Raw genomic sequence first — 12,901 nt, 5'->3', positions numbered from 1 at the left:
TGAAAAGTCTCCGGTTACAAGTTTAGTTAAGTTGCTATAAAACCATAAGAACTGCTTCAATAATAATCAAACTTGGCACAAATGTTGACTGGACCATTGCCTTTGTAATAACATGCTCAGTCTTAAATTTCCTGTTACCATGGCAACTAGGGGACATCTAAAAACTGCCAAAATTCACTATTTTGCGTTGATTTTTTCATAAAAATGAATTCAAAGTGACTACCCCCCCTTCAAAACCCCCAGACAGAAGGGGGCACATCCCCTTTCTGGCAACCCCCTGATGTTTGGATGGGGGATGACGCCGAAAAAGTGGTCACTTTTTTAAATAACATAATTATCTCAATTAAAAACAAGAGTTTGAGGGCCTAAATAAGGCATTTTTTCACCATTTGAGAAAGCAAAGGGAGGGGGGGGTGAAAAAGGCGTATATATCTGGTAATGAGTTAACTGTCATATTTTGTTTAGGAGTGTGTACAGGAAATGTTAAAAAAGGGATATTTTACAGGGTTGTGTATATAAATCTGTTTAACGTAAATTGTGACACAAATCACATCTTGGATATGCTTTTTCAGGTGGCTTCCAGTCTTTTGACAGAGAGGAATCGATTGTTTGGAAGACACAGTCAGACTGGAAAGAAAAAGAAAAAAACATCAAAACTGACAGGGTGGACAGGACAGTTCTTTTGTTTAGCTAGCTCCACTACTGAAAGAATACCAAATGTGAGTGAAAAAGAAGTTTTGATAACAGCAGGATTGGGGTTAAAAAAGATAAGACTGGAAAACGATGATGATGAATCAGAGGTTATGAAGAAGTTGATGTCTTCAGGCGCTGGCTTTCCCCAGCTTGCAGAAGCTGGGGGGTTTGAACTGTTAAGATCAGAACAGAATTGTAGGATCTTAAAGGTAATTGGATCACGGTGGAATTCAAAAGAACTAAAAATGTATGTTGGTGGCCAAGCAAAAATTTATATTAGGCCAGTACAGAATAACCTTTCAACACAACCGATGACTTTACCTCCTATTGAAGAGGACTATAAAACTATGTGTGATATATGTAGCTCCTCCATTCCAGTAAGGCAAATGAGAGAGCACATGCAAGAGTGTGTTGATCTTCCTGATTTGTCAGGGAGTATTGTTTTCACATATCCTAATACTTCACCTGTCAACTCACAAGTGACTCATTCAGAGACATATGGAACAGAAAACATTCTAGTGACAGGCTCTGTGCCAGCTGGTGAGAGCTCTGAAATGACTGGTAGAACTTTTCCTAATACGTCACCTGTCAACTCAGAAGTGACTCATTCAGAGCTGAATGATATAGATAACACTCTAATGACAGGCTCTGTGCCAGCAGTTGAAAGCACTGAAATGACAGTCTCAGGAGTTGTTGACAGTGTAGTCAATTTTTGTGTTAGTCATAACATTACTAATCCTGTGGAAATATTAAAGAAATTACAAAAGGACATGGTAACTGGAAGACCATTAGAAATAGAGGATGTCACTCAGTGTCTAGATGGGGCAACAAACTTTATTTTAGTTGACCGGTCCAGGCCATTAGATACAGCATTTGATGAGCTATCTAGCCTGACGCCCTCAGAGTTGAGATTAACACTAGAGGTTCAATTTTATGATGAGGTATGTATTTTTATGCCTTTGAACACAGCAAGTAAGCATACATGTGATTTGTTAATCTGGACAGTTAGAAGAATTGTTAAATTTTGTCATGGAAGTATTTCATTTCAACAGATAGAAGCTTATGCCAGTGCTAGTAAGCATGAGCAATGTAGTAATTTCCATTACTGCTCATGAACAGACTCAAGAAACCCAAGTCTGTAATTTTCACTTTTTGCTTTGTTGTCATTGCTTCCAAGGGATCACCCCTTTCCAGAATTCTTACACTTCACAACAGGCTTACAGCAGATGTACAGTGCCCTGTAATTGAAAAAAACTTGGCCAATATGTTCAGTGGTAGAAAAATAGACTAGGACTCTCACAGGTTATAATTCCCCGCCAAAAAGGCGGTTGGGGATATAGAAATAGTCTCCGTCTGTCTGTCCTTCCGTACAAACGTATAGAACTTAAATGACTATGGGAACAATAGGTAACAGTAAATTTCCTTTGATGCTATTCATTCAGTGAGCTCTTATTTGGCTACTTTTTCTTTTACCTGGCCAAAAGAACAATAGAGAGAACAAAAGAATAGCCACTTAAATACCAAACTTTGAGGATGTCCGTCTGTCCTCCTGTCCCACATTATTGTCCGGAGCATAATTTAAGAGTATTTGAGGTATCAACTTGAAACTTCATAGATGGATAGATCATACTGAGGAGCAGTGCAGTGCACAAGTATGATAACTCTACCCTGCATATATTTGCAGCTATTGCCCTTTGTTATTTTTCAATCTTAATTTTTGTCAAAAGCATAACTCAAAAAGCCTTTGAGATATCAACATGAAACTTCATAGGTGGATAGATCTCACTCGCGAGGTGTGCAGTGCATGAGAGTGATAACTCTATCCTTCATAATTTTTTAGTTATTGCCATTTGTTATTTTTGATACTTCAGGAGCTTATCTCAAAAAGTGTTAGAGGTATCAACTTGAAACTTAATATGTGGATGGATCTCATTGAGGAGTGCAGCACACAAGGATGATAACCTACCCTGGATTATTTTTCAGTTATTGTCCTTTGGTATTTTTAGCCATCAGTATTCACATAGGTTTCAAATCTGTAATCACTTCAGCCATCAGTTTTCATTACCAAGAGACCTCTTAAAATTAATTATTCTGCTCTACAGCATATATATCTTCCAATGAGCAAACACATTCTGCAGGGGGATGGCCATGTTTACATGGCTCTTGTTTAATTTTGACCAGCTTTGTTCAAAAGTTATTGCCCTTGTATGACAAGCTGGTATTATATTAAGTCCAATATCTTAAGAAAGAATAATTGAGGTACATGTATTGTGTTCAAACATAGTACAAATATTCGGTAGCAAAAGGGCAAGAAGAAGGATTTTGTAATCATTAATGAGCTGGTACTACTCAAAATCTTGTTGCTTTCTGACATTTTTGTGTCGCCTCTACACAGGGATCACTTCTCTGTCGTCTGTATGTCCGTCCGTCACAAAACTTGTCTGGATTACTCCTCAGAAACTACTGGTGCAATTACTCAAAACTTTACTGGAATAATCTGTACCAAGTTTAGTCATGATTTTTAGTTTTAAAGTTTACCGGACTTACCTATCTTATACCACGGAAGCAATTTCAATGAATCTTTACAGGATTGATCTGTAGCTCTAATACTTGTGCATATTACCCAGGATATACAATTGAATGATTTTTGGTCAAGTTGTGGCACTTGAATAAAAAACATGTTTTTTTTGTGTTGCCAGCTTCACAGAATCTTGTCCAAACTACTTCGTAGAAACTACATGTGCAATTTTTATTCAAACTTTATAGGAATGAATGGTACCAAGTTTAGTTGTGCATATCATTGTTTTTTTTGGGTTTTTTGGGGGCTCATTAACATTTTTCGATTTAGTGATTATTCTCAGAGTAATGTCCATTAATGATTTTGATTTTTAAAAAAATTTGTCCGGACTACACCTCTTATACCACAAATGCAATTTTAATGAAGTAAACATACCTCTTATCACACTATTTTAACTGCTTAATTAATATCCACAAATGATTTCACTTTTGAAGTCCGAAGTAAAAACAAACATCAATTATACGTCTTGGCCGTAGATGCTAATGCCTCGTTTTGACCACTGGCTGCTGATAGCTGCGTCTTCTCTCTGTGGGGCCCATTAATGAGTTTATATGAAGGATAAAATGAAACTTTACAGGATTGATCGGTAGCTTAAGTACTTTCACATATTACTCGGATTTTCAAATTGAAGGATTTTCACCTATGTTATGGGCCTTGAATAAAAACTGTGTTTTGCTCCATTAATGATTTTTGGGTCTCCTGCTACACAGTAGCTGCAACATGCAATTGGCTATAATGAGAAGACACATGTCATCACTGATGACCCTTGTTGTCTACTGAGCCACTTTTCCATTTCATTATTCTTTGGATTGAAGCTCTTAAATGAGTCTTAACTCTGGCTTATGATTTGACAGTTTTGGCTCACTTTGTCTTTTCAGCATGTTTATTTTTCAAGTTTCTTTTTTAGCTCACCTGTCACAAAGTGACAGGGTGAGCTTTTGTGATCGCTTTTCGTCCAGCGTCCGTCCGGCGTCCGTCCGTCGGTAAACTTTTACTTTAAATGACATCTCCTTATAAACCACTAAGCCAATTTCATCCAAACTTCACAGGAATGTTCCTTTGGTGGTCACCTTTAAAAAAATTTCAAAGAATTTAATTCCATGCAGAACTCTGGTTGCCATGGCAACCAAAAGAAAAAACTGTAAATATCTTCTTTTAAAAAAACCATAAGAGCTAGAGCTTAGATATTTGGCATGAAACATCTTCTAGTGAGTGTCTACCAAGTTTGTTCAAATAAAAGCCCTGGGGTCAAAATTGGCCCCGCCCCTGGGGGTCATTGATTTTCCCTTTATGCATATAGTAAAAAACTTAAAAACTTTTTTTTAAAGAACCCAAAGAGCTAGAGCTAAGATATTTAGCATGAAACATCTTCTAATGAGTGTCTACCAAGTTTGTTCAAATAAAAGCCCCGGGGTCAAAATTGGCCCCGCCCCAGGGGGTCATTGATTTTCCCTATATGCATAAAGTAAAAACTTAAAAAATCTTCTTTTAAAGAACTCAAAGAGGTAGAGTTAAGATATTTAGCATGAAACATGTTCTAATGGGTGTCTATCAAGTATGTTCAAATAAAAGCCCTGGGGTCAAAATTGGCCCCGCCCCGGGGGGTCATTGATTTTCCTTATATGTGTATAGCAAAAACTTAAAAATCTTCTTTGAAAAACCCAAATAGCTAGAGTTTAGATATTAAGCATGAAACATCTTCTAGTAAGTGTCTACAAAGTTTGTTCAAATAAAAGCCCTGGGGTTAAAACTGGCCCCGCCCCAGGGGTGTCATTTATTAACTAAATGTGTATAGTAAAAACTTAAAAATCTTCTTTTAAGAAACCCAATGAGCTAGAGCTTAAAGCTGGAGCTTAGATGTTTAGCATGAAACATCTTCTTATGGGTGTCTACCAAGTTTGTTCAAATAAAAGCCCTTGGGTTAAAATTGGCCCTGCTGGGGGACAGGTGGGGGGGGCGCTATATACAGGTGAGCGACTTCAGGGCCATCATGGCCCTCTTGTTTTTATCCTGAAGTTGTTTCTCCCATTCAATTGTATGGTGAGGAAATTTTGAACGAAAGAAATGCAAAGTAATGTTTGTTTCTACTTTAAGAATGCAGAAGATTATGGTGGTCCAAGGAAGGAATTTTTTTGGTTAGCTTTGAATGCCATAAAAGAGAAGTATTTTAGTCATGGTTTGCGAGATTTACTTGCAGATGATTATGTAGCAGTGGGCACTGTATTTGGTAAGTAACATTCTCTGAAACTGGCCCTGCTGGGGGACAGGTGGGGGGGGCGCTATATACAGGTGAGCGACTTCAGGGCCATCATGGCCCTCTTGTTTTTATCCTGAAGTTGTTTCTCCCATTCAATTGTATGGTGAGGAAATTTTGAACGAAAGAAATGCAAAGTAATGTTTGTTTCTACTTTAAGAATGCAGAAGATTATGGTGGTCCAAGGAAGGAATTTTTTTGGTTAGCTTTGAATGCCATAAAAGAGAAGTATTTTAGTCATGGTTTGCGAGATTTACTTGCAGATGATTATGTAGCAGTGGGCACTGTATTTGGTAAGTAACATTCTCTGAAACTAACCACCTTGAAAAGTTAACCCTTTAAATGTTGGAAATGAAATCAAAGTTTTTGCCACCAGTGTAGAGCCAAACAGCTTGCATTTAGCACATTACCTTATAATCCAGTCTTGCCAGGTTATACACTGTTGGCCATCTCAATATGTATATGGTTACATCCCATAATTTATAACAAAGAACTCCTCAATATTCAAAGCTTTTCTGCATAAATGTATAAAAAGTGGAATATTACAGTAAAACTGTCATAAACTAGGAAGACCTGTGGTTAATTTAAAAGGTGAAAAGAGCCTCCAAAACAAGATTTATAGATTTGTACCTGATTGATGAATCTGAGGCAGTTCCGCGTCAGTTTGAGCCCCAGTCTGGCCACCCAACTTTCATAAAATCCTTTCTACCACCATTCAAGTAGGGCACTTTGTTAATGGCGAAAGTATATGCACTAAGTCCTGGTTAACTAAGTTGGATAAGGCTGTCCAGAAAAAGTGTGAGTAGCTTAACTGACCACAGTTATATGACTGAAATAGTGTTGATAACAGGGAAAAACCCAATCAAGATAAAAAACTTTTGAAATTATTCTTTTCATTTTTAGCTCACCTGAGCATGCTCAGGGTGAGCTTTAAGGATCGATGATTGTCCGTCGTCCGTCGTCCGTTCACATTTAGTTGTTAACACTCTAGCGGTCGCATTTTTGCCTCAATCATCATCAAACTTGGTCAGGAGGCTTATCTAGTTGATAGCTGGGATGAGTATGAACATGGGTCATCTCGGATGAGAAACTAGGTCACAAGAGCTAAAAATAGAAAAACCTTGTTAACACTAGATGTCACATTTTTGCCTCAATCATCATCAAACTTGGTCAGGATGTTTGTCTAGGTGATAGCTCGGATTAGTTCGAACATGGGTCATTTCGGATGAAAAACTAGGTCACAGGAGCTAAAAATAGAAAAACCTTGTTAAAACTCTAGTGGTCACAATTTTGACTCAATTGTCATCAAACTTGGTCAGGAAACTTGTTTAGGTCATTGCTGGGAATAAATCGAACATGGGTCATCTCGGATGAAAAACTAGGTCACAGGAGCTAAAAATAGAAAAATCTTGTTAACACTCTAGTGGCTACTGTTGTGATCCAAATATTCTGTTAATTGGTCTGAAAGTATGTTTTGATGATTTCTAAGTCAAGATCGAACATGGGTCATCTTGGATGAAAAACTAGGTCACATCGCCCAAATATGGGAAAACCTTGTTAACATTCTAGTGGTCACATTTTCGACTCAATTATCATCAAACTTGGTCAGGATGCTTGTCTAGGTAATTGCTTGGATGAGTTCGAAATTGCATGTGAAAGTAGGTCACCGGAGCTAAAAATAGAAAATCTTGTTAACACTCTAGTTGCTACTGTTTTGATCCAAGTATCCTGGAAATTGGTCTGAAAGTTTGTTTTGATGATTTCTAGGTCAAGTTTGAATATGTGTCACCTGGGTAAAAAACTAGGTCGCACTGCTAAAATATGGATAATCCTTGTTAACATTGTAGTGGTCACATTTTTCACTCACCTGTCATGAGACTTGGTCAGAATGCTTGTCTAGGTAATTGTTTGAATGAGTTTGATAAGTCAGGTGAGCGATCTAGGGCCATCATGGCCCTCTTGTTTTTGAAACCCCCCTCAGCTGAAATATGGACATTTTTGGAAATTGACCCATTTATTGCTATTTAAAGCTCAGTAAGTTCAGGAACACTGTATGTTTATGTGTGATAAAACCTTTTTAGCTCGACTATTCGAAGAATATGAGAGCTATTGTAGTCACCCTGGTGTCAGCGTCTGCGTTGGTTAAAGTTTTTTGTAAAGTCAAATATCTCAATTATTGCTTGAGATATTCAATTGAAATTTACAATACTTATGTATAGTAACAATGTACATCACATTGACAAGTTGGATAACTCTGCCTACAATATTTACAGAATTATGCCCCTTTTTAACTTTGAAATTTTGGTTAAAGTTTTTTGTAAAGTCAAATGTCTCAATTATTGCATGAGATATTCAATTGAAATTTACAATACTTATTTATAGTAGCAATGTACATCACATTGACAAGTTTGATAACTCTGCCTACAATATTTACAGAATAATGCCCCTTTTTAACTTAGAAATTTTGGTTAAAGTTTTTTGTAAAGTCAAATGTCTCAATTATTGCTTGAGATATTCAATTGAAACTTACAATACTTATTTATAGTTACATTGTACATCAGTTTGCAAAGTTGCATAACTCTGCCTGCAATATTTGCAGAATAATTTGCCCCTTTGAAACTTAGAAATTTTGGTTAAAGGTTAAAGGTCTTCAAAGATATTTACTTGAAACTTTACACATGTACTTAGGGTCATAATTGAAGGTCACATCTCAAGATTCATAACTCTGCCATGTATTTTGACTGAATTATGCTCCCTTTTGTACTTAAAAATTCTCCTTTTCTTGGTTAAGTTTAACATGCAAGTTTTGCATATCTCTGAAACTATTAAAGATACAAATTTGAAACTTCATATGTATATTTGTGGTCATAAATAATGATCACCGAACAGCACTCATATCTGTGTCATGTATTTAGGCTGATTTATCTCCCCCTTTTTTACTTAGTCTATTGGTTAATGTTTACATAATCTCAATTACTATCAATGATTTTGATTTGAAACTTCACATATGCTTGAAAGGTCATAATTGTAAGTCACTGACCAAGTACCATAACTCTATCTTGCATTTAGGCTGATTTATCTCCCCTTTTCTTCTTAGTCTCTTGGTTAATGTTTACTTGCATGTTTTACATATCTCAATTATTATTAAAGGTATTTATTTAAAACTTCACATATGCATTAAGGGTCATAATTGTAGGTCACTGACCAAGATCCATAATTCTATTTTGCATTTAGGCTGATTTTTTGTTACCCTTTTTCAACTAAGAAATTCATGGTAAAGTTTTGCTTGTAAGCTGATATCTTGGGACAATTTTATACATTCATAATAATAAAGCAGTAAATTTCTTGATTAAACATCTTAATAACAAGCCTTTGTACCTTTTCGGTCAATTTTATGTATTCATAGGTAAGCATTATTATACTCAATAAAACATCCTTGGGACAACTTTTTGGAATAAAGCCTTACTGTCCCCCGACAGTTCTTGTTTTACCATAATGTAATACATAATTATACATAATTGATTGTTTTTTCATATTTTTGTTTTCCTAACTGCGTCCAGTATTTTATTAGTCGATCTTCGCTGTCTCATGTGACAGCTCTTGTTTCTATTGTTATGGATGTTTTAAGATTCGTCATTGAAGATTGGTTAATAACTGTTTCATCTTAAGTGTATAAAGTGTTTTTTTAAATATATGACTTAATGACCTAACTTATCTGCTCAGGTGAGCGAAACATTAAAGCTGTTGCATTTTATTTCAGCTCTCAGTATCCTTCAGAATGGTGCATTTCCCAACTTCATGGATGAAAATGTTCTCCAAGAACTATGGCATAGTGAAACACCTTCTCCAAGTATCATTAAGCTGAGACAAGGGCTTAACACTCTAGGAATCATGGAGGTAATTTTTATTCTCTTACTTCTTATAGATATGGTATATGATTGTCTTGCCAATGGGATTTGGCCTTTTTATTGTCCATTGCTTATCAATCTCTTAGAATAATTTCGACTGTGTATGTATTTTTGATAAGCTTGAAACAAAAGCATGTACCAAGCAAGATAAATAGCAAGGCTAGGGAAAGTTTGAAGACAAAAGTGTGATTTCATCAAAAAAGGCCAAGGATCAAGTCTTTATATAAATGAAAGAAAGCTTGTGCAGATTTCCACATGCTGTTTTAATAATAGAAAAATAGACTTCAACAACATTGTGTATACCCATTACTATCCAAACAATTAACATTAATTTTTTGTTTAACAGATTGTGAAATGGTTGCCATCCATGGAGTTTCTGTTTCACCCAAGTATTGTGCCACTGACAGTGAAGAAACTAACAACCATTTTGAAGCCTGTATTTAGTGAGAATGGCTCAAACAATGCTGTCTTAGAAAAGGAAGTGTATGGAAAATTCATTAAGTACATGAGGGAAGTGGCAAGTGGTAGGCGACTAGGGATGACACTCAACAGTATGCTTAGATTTGTGACAGGTGCGGAGGATGAGCCAGTTTTAGGATTTCAGCTTCAGCCATCTATATATTTCACAGAAAAAGAGTCTTTCATTCCTACTGCACAAACATGTATTAACAGACTTATACTGCCAAGACCATCAGTTTCCATGGAACTGCCAGAGGATGACAAACTATTTCAGTTTTATGATCTTGCATTTGCTAACGAGTTTTTCGGGTTGAAGTAATTTTTAATCAGATGTAAGGGTGACAGAGGCACAAGGCAAAGAGCTTTAATGTTTCCATGTAGCTTTATACCATGGACATGTGCAAAGTTTGTTTTGAAACTGCTATGGTAAATTGGCCACTGCCTGGGGTTTCCATTTTGAACTTAAACTGTTGTACAGCAGCTGTATATAAAAGTCTTAGGCACAGATCTTTGAGATTGTGCATGTAGCATTGGGACTTATTCCAAATTTGTTAAAATCATGATCCTTGAAATAATATTGGTCCCACCCAAGTAGTCACATGGATAACATAAATGATAATTATATTGTGCTGTTGATTACTATTCCTGGATTGTGGATCAATAACCATAAATGCTTTGATTGCTTATTTGCCTATTTTATAGCAATACAGGGCCATCATTGCCCTCTTGTTTTGTAGCTCACCTGTCACAAAGTGACATGGTGAGCTTTTGTGATCGCTTTTCGTCCATGGTCAGTCCGTAAACTTTTACTTTTAACGACATCTCCTTATAAACCGCTAAGCAAAATTCATCCAAAGGAATGTTCCTTTGGTAGTCAACTTTAAAAATTGATCAAAGAATTTAATGCCATGGCAACAACAATAAACTTAAAAAAATCTTATTTTAAAAAACCTAAAGAGCTAGAGCTTCGATAGAAAGCATGAAACATCTTCTAGCGGGTGTCTACCAAGTTTATACAAATAAAAGCCCGGGGGTCAAAATTGGCCCTGCCCTAAGGGCCATTGTTTTTCCCTTTATGTATATAGTAAAAACTTAAAAAATTCTCTTTTCATAAAACCTAAGACCTAGAGCTTAGATATTTATCATGAAACATCTTCTAATAGGTGGCTACCATGTTTGAACAAATAAAAGCCCCTGGGTTTGAATTGGCCCCACCCCGGGGGGCCTTTATACAGATTATGACATTAATCAGGCTGTCCAGCGTCCCTAAAATTCCTAAAAAATTCTACTTTTTTTCAGTTTGGCTAAAATTCCTAAAAAAATGAAAAATTCAAAGGGAATTCCTAAAAAAGCCCTATTTTTTCACTTAAATTCCTATTTTTTTTATCTTTGTGATAAACATATTGCGAAACAACCATATTTCAATCATAACCTAATTTCGAACACAGTCTGACTAAATTGCATAATGTCACATGTTGTATTTACTTCAACTCCTGCAGAAATGCCATACTTGATTAATTGTCAGATGTTTAGTGTTATCAGAAAAAATAATAAGAAACTGTTTGTTTTAAATGGTCCAACTTTGACTATATCAAAAGAGTCACCTGTTTAAAATTGTGATACAAAAATTTCCATGGAAGTTACATTTTTATTGGCTACAGAGTTTTACCTCAGTCTAAGGTGTATTTAAAGCAACTATTTACATGATGAACCACTAAATTGCATCAAACTTTATTTAGGGGTCCTTATTAATAAAATCTTAATTTGTAATCAAGTTATTTTCAAGTGATGACTGTAGAACAGATCTTTTGTAAGTGATACCAGCTGGCAGATGTAGACAAGTTTCCATAATAGCTAATTATAATGTGAGTAGGGTAAACTGGCAGTAATGATTTGATGCCTTAACCATTTTGCTACCCAATAAGCGTACTAGTCTTAAGAAGTGACACCTTCAGCTGCCCTTTTTGTACACATTAACATGTACTGAACATATGTTCTAACATATTGTGTAAGTTTTTTACAATTTGGAAAAAAACTGTTGAAAATCATTGAAAAAACTGACACTGTTGTGAAATTTTCTACAATTTTTAGTAGCCTGATTAATCTTGAACAAATTCTTTATAGGTGTATACCCTGGTGTTTGAATTTAAGTTTAATTATTCCTTGAAATGACTTGAGTGGGTCATATCGTTTTTACTGTCTTTTAAGAAAGATCAAGACTGGTTGAAAATCTACCAACCTTAAAATGAATAAATTTTGATAAGAAATGCATTTATAGCTAAAATAAATCTAAAGCATAATTTCCCCAGGGCCCTTCCATTTATTATTGGCTAATCAAAGCTTAGCTAATTGAATATTGGTTGTTCCGGGATTCTTATAACTTTGAAAATATTTTCATTGTAGTTATGTTTTAATGTAATTTTTCAGCTCTTTTTAAAGGCAGTTGACCAGTGAATCCATTATTTCACTGGTGACTATGGAACACTGGTAACACCTTTGCTATAACCAAACTAGAGCATTATTTGTGAGTTACTTTTGTGTTAAATATGCAAAGTTGAGCCCATATCATGGTCTTTTGAGGCCATTATTTAGTTATAAAATTCCAAATTTTAGCCCTAAAATTTCTTATATTTACCCTAAAATTCCTAATTTTAGCCCTAAAATTTCTTAAGAATTGCCCTAAAATTTGCCCTAATTTTTTGTCAGAAGGTGCTGGACAGCCTGCATTAATGTAACTGTAAATAGCATGATTTTTGTGATTTCTCTTTGAAAACTGTCTCTGAGATTTGAGATAAGCAATAACTTAAATTAAAAAAAATGTGTTACTGTTATTAGTATATTTTGTTTTGTGTTTTATTTTTGTTTGTTTGTTAAAGGTTTAAGCCAACCATTGTTTAATGTGCATGATATAAGCTATATAGAGGCTCAATGTGAACATTGTAAGAAATTTCATTTAGCTTGATTGATAAAGGATGAACAGCTGTTATGTCCCTCAACCTTATCATGCAA

The 12,901-nt window shown here is 35.4% G+C and overlaps 1 protein-coding gene across 1 annotated transcript in view; it reads left to right on the top strand.

The window, feature by feature from the left end:
- Window positions 1–12,729, top strand: part of LOC132735246 (uncharacterized) — a 31,163-nt gene extending 18,434 nt beyond the window's left edge. The window contains exons 2-6 of the mRNA XM_060722181.1: window positions 573–1,634; window positions 5,366–5,498; window positions 5,654–5,818; window positions 9,286–9,422; window positions 9,780–12,729. Coding sequence (XP_060578164.1) covers window positions 573–1,634; window positions 5,366–5,498; window positions 5,654–5,818; window positions 9,286–9,422; window positions 9,780–10,211 — 1,929 coding nt within the window. The 3' untranslated portion in view covers window positions 10,212–12,729. The remainder of the gene's footprint in view (window positions 1–572; window positions 1,635–5,365; window positions 5,499–5,653; window positions 5,819–9,285; window positions 9,423–9,779) is intronic.
- Window positions 12,730–12,901: the final 172 nt, after the last annotated feature.

Source organism: Ruditapes philippinarum, unplaced genomic scaffold, assembly GCF_026571515.1.
Source record: "Ruditapes philippinarum isolate M1 unplaced genomic scaffold, ASM2657151v2 ctg538_1_1_1_1, whole genome shotgun sequence".
Lineage (NCBI taxonomy): Eukaryota > Metazoa > Mollusca > Bivalvia > Venerida > Veneridae > Ruditapes > Ruditapes philippinarum.
This window is presented reverse-complemented; position numbering and strand designations above follow the sequence as displayed.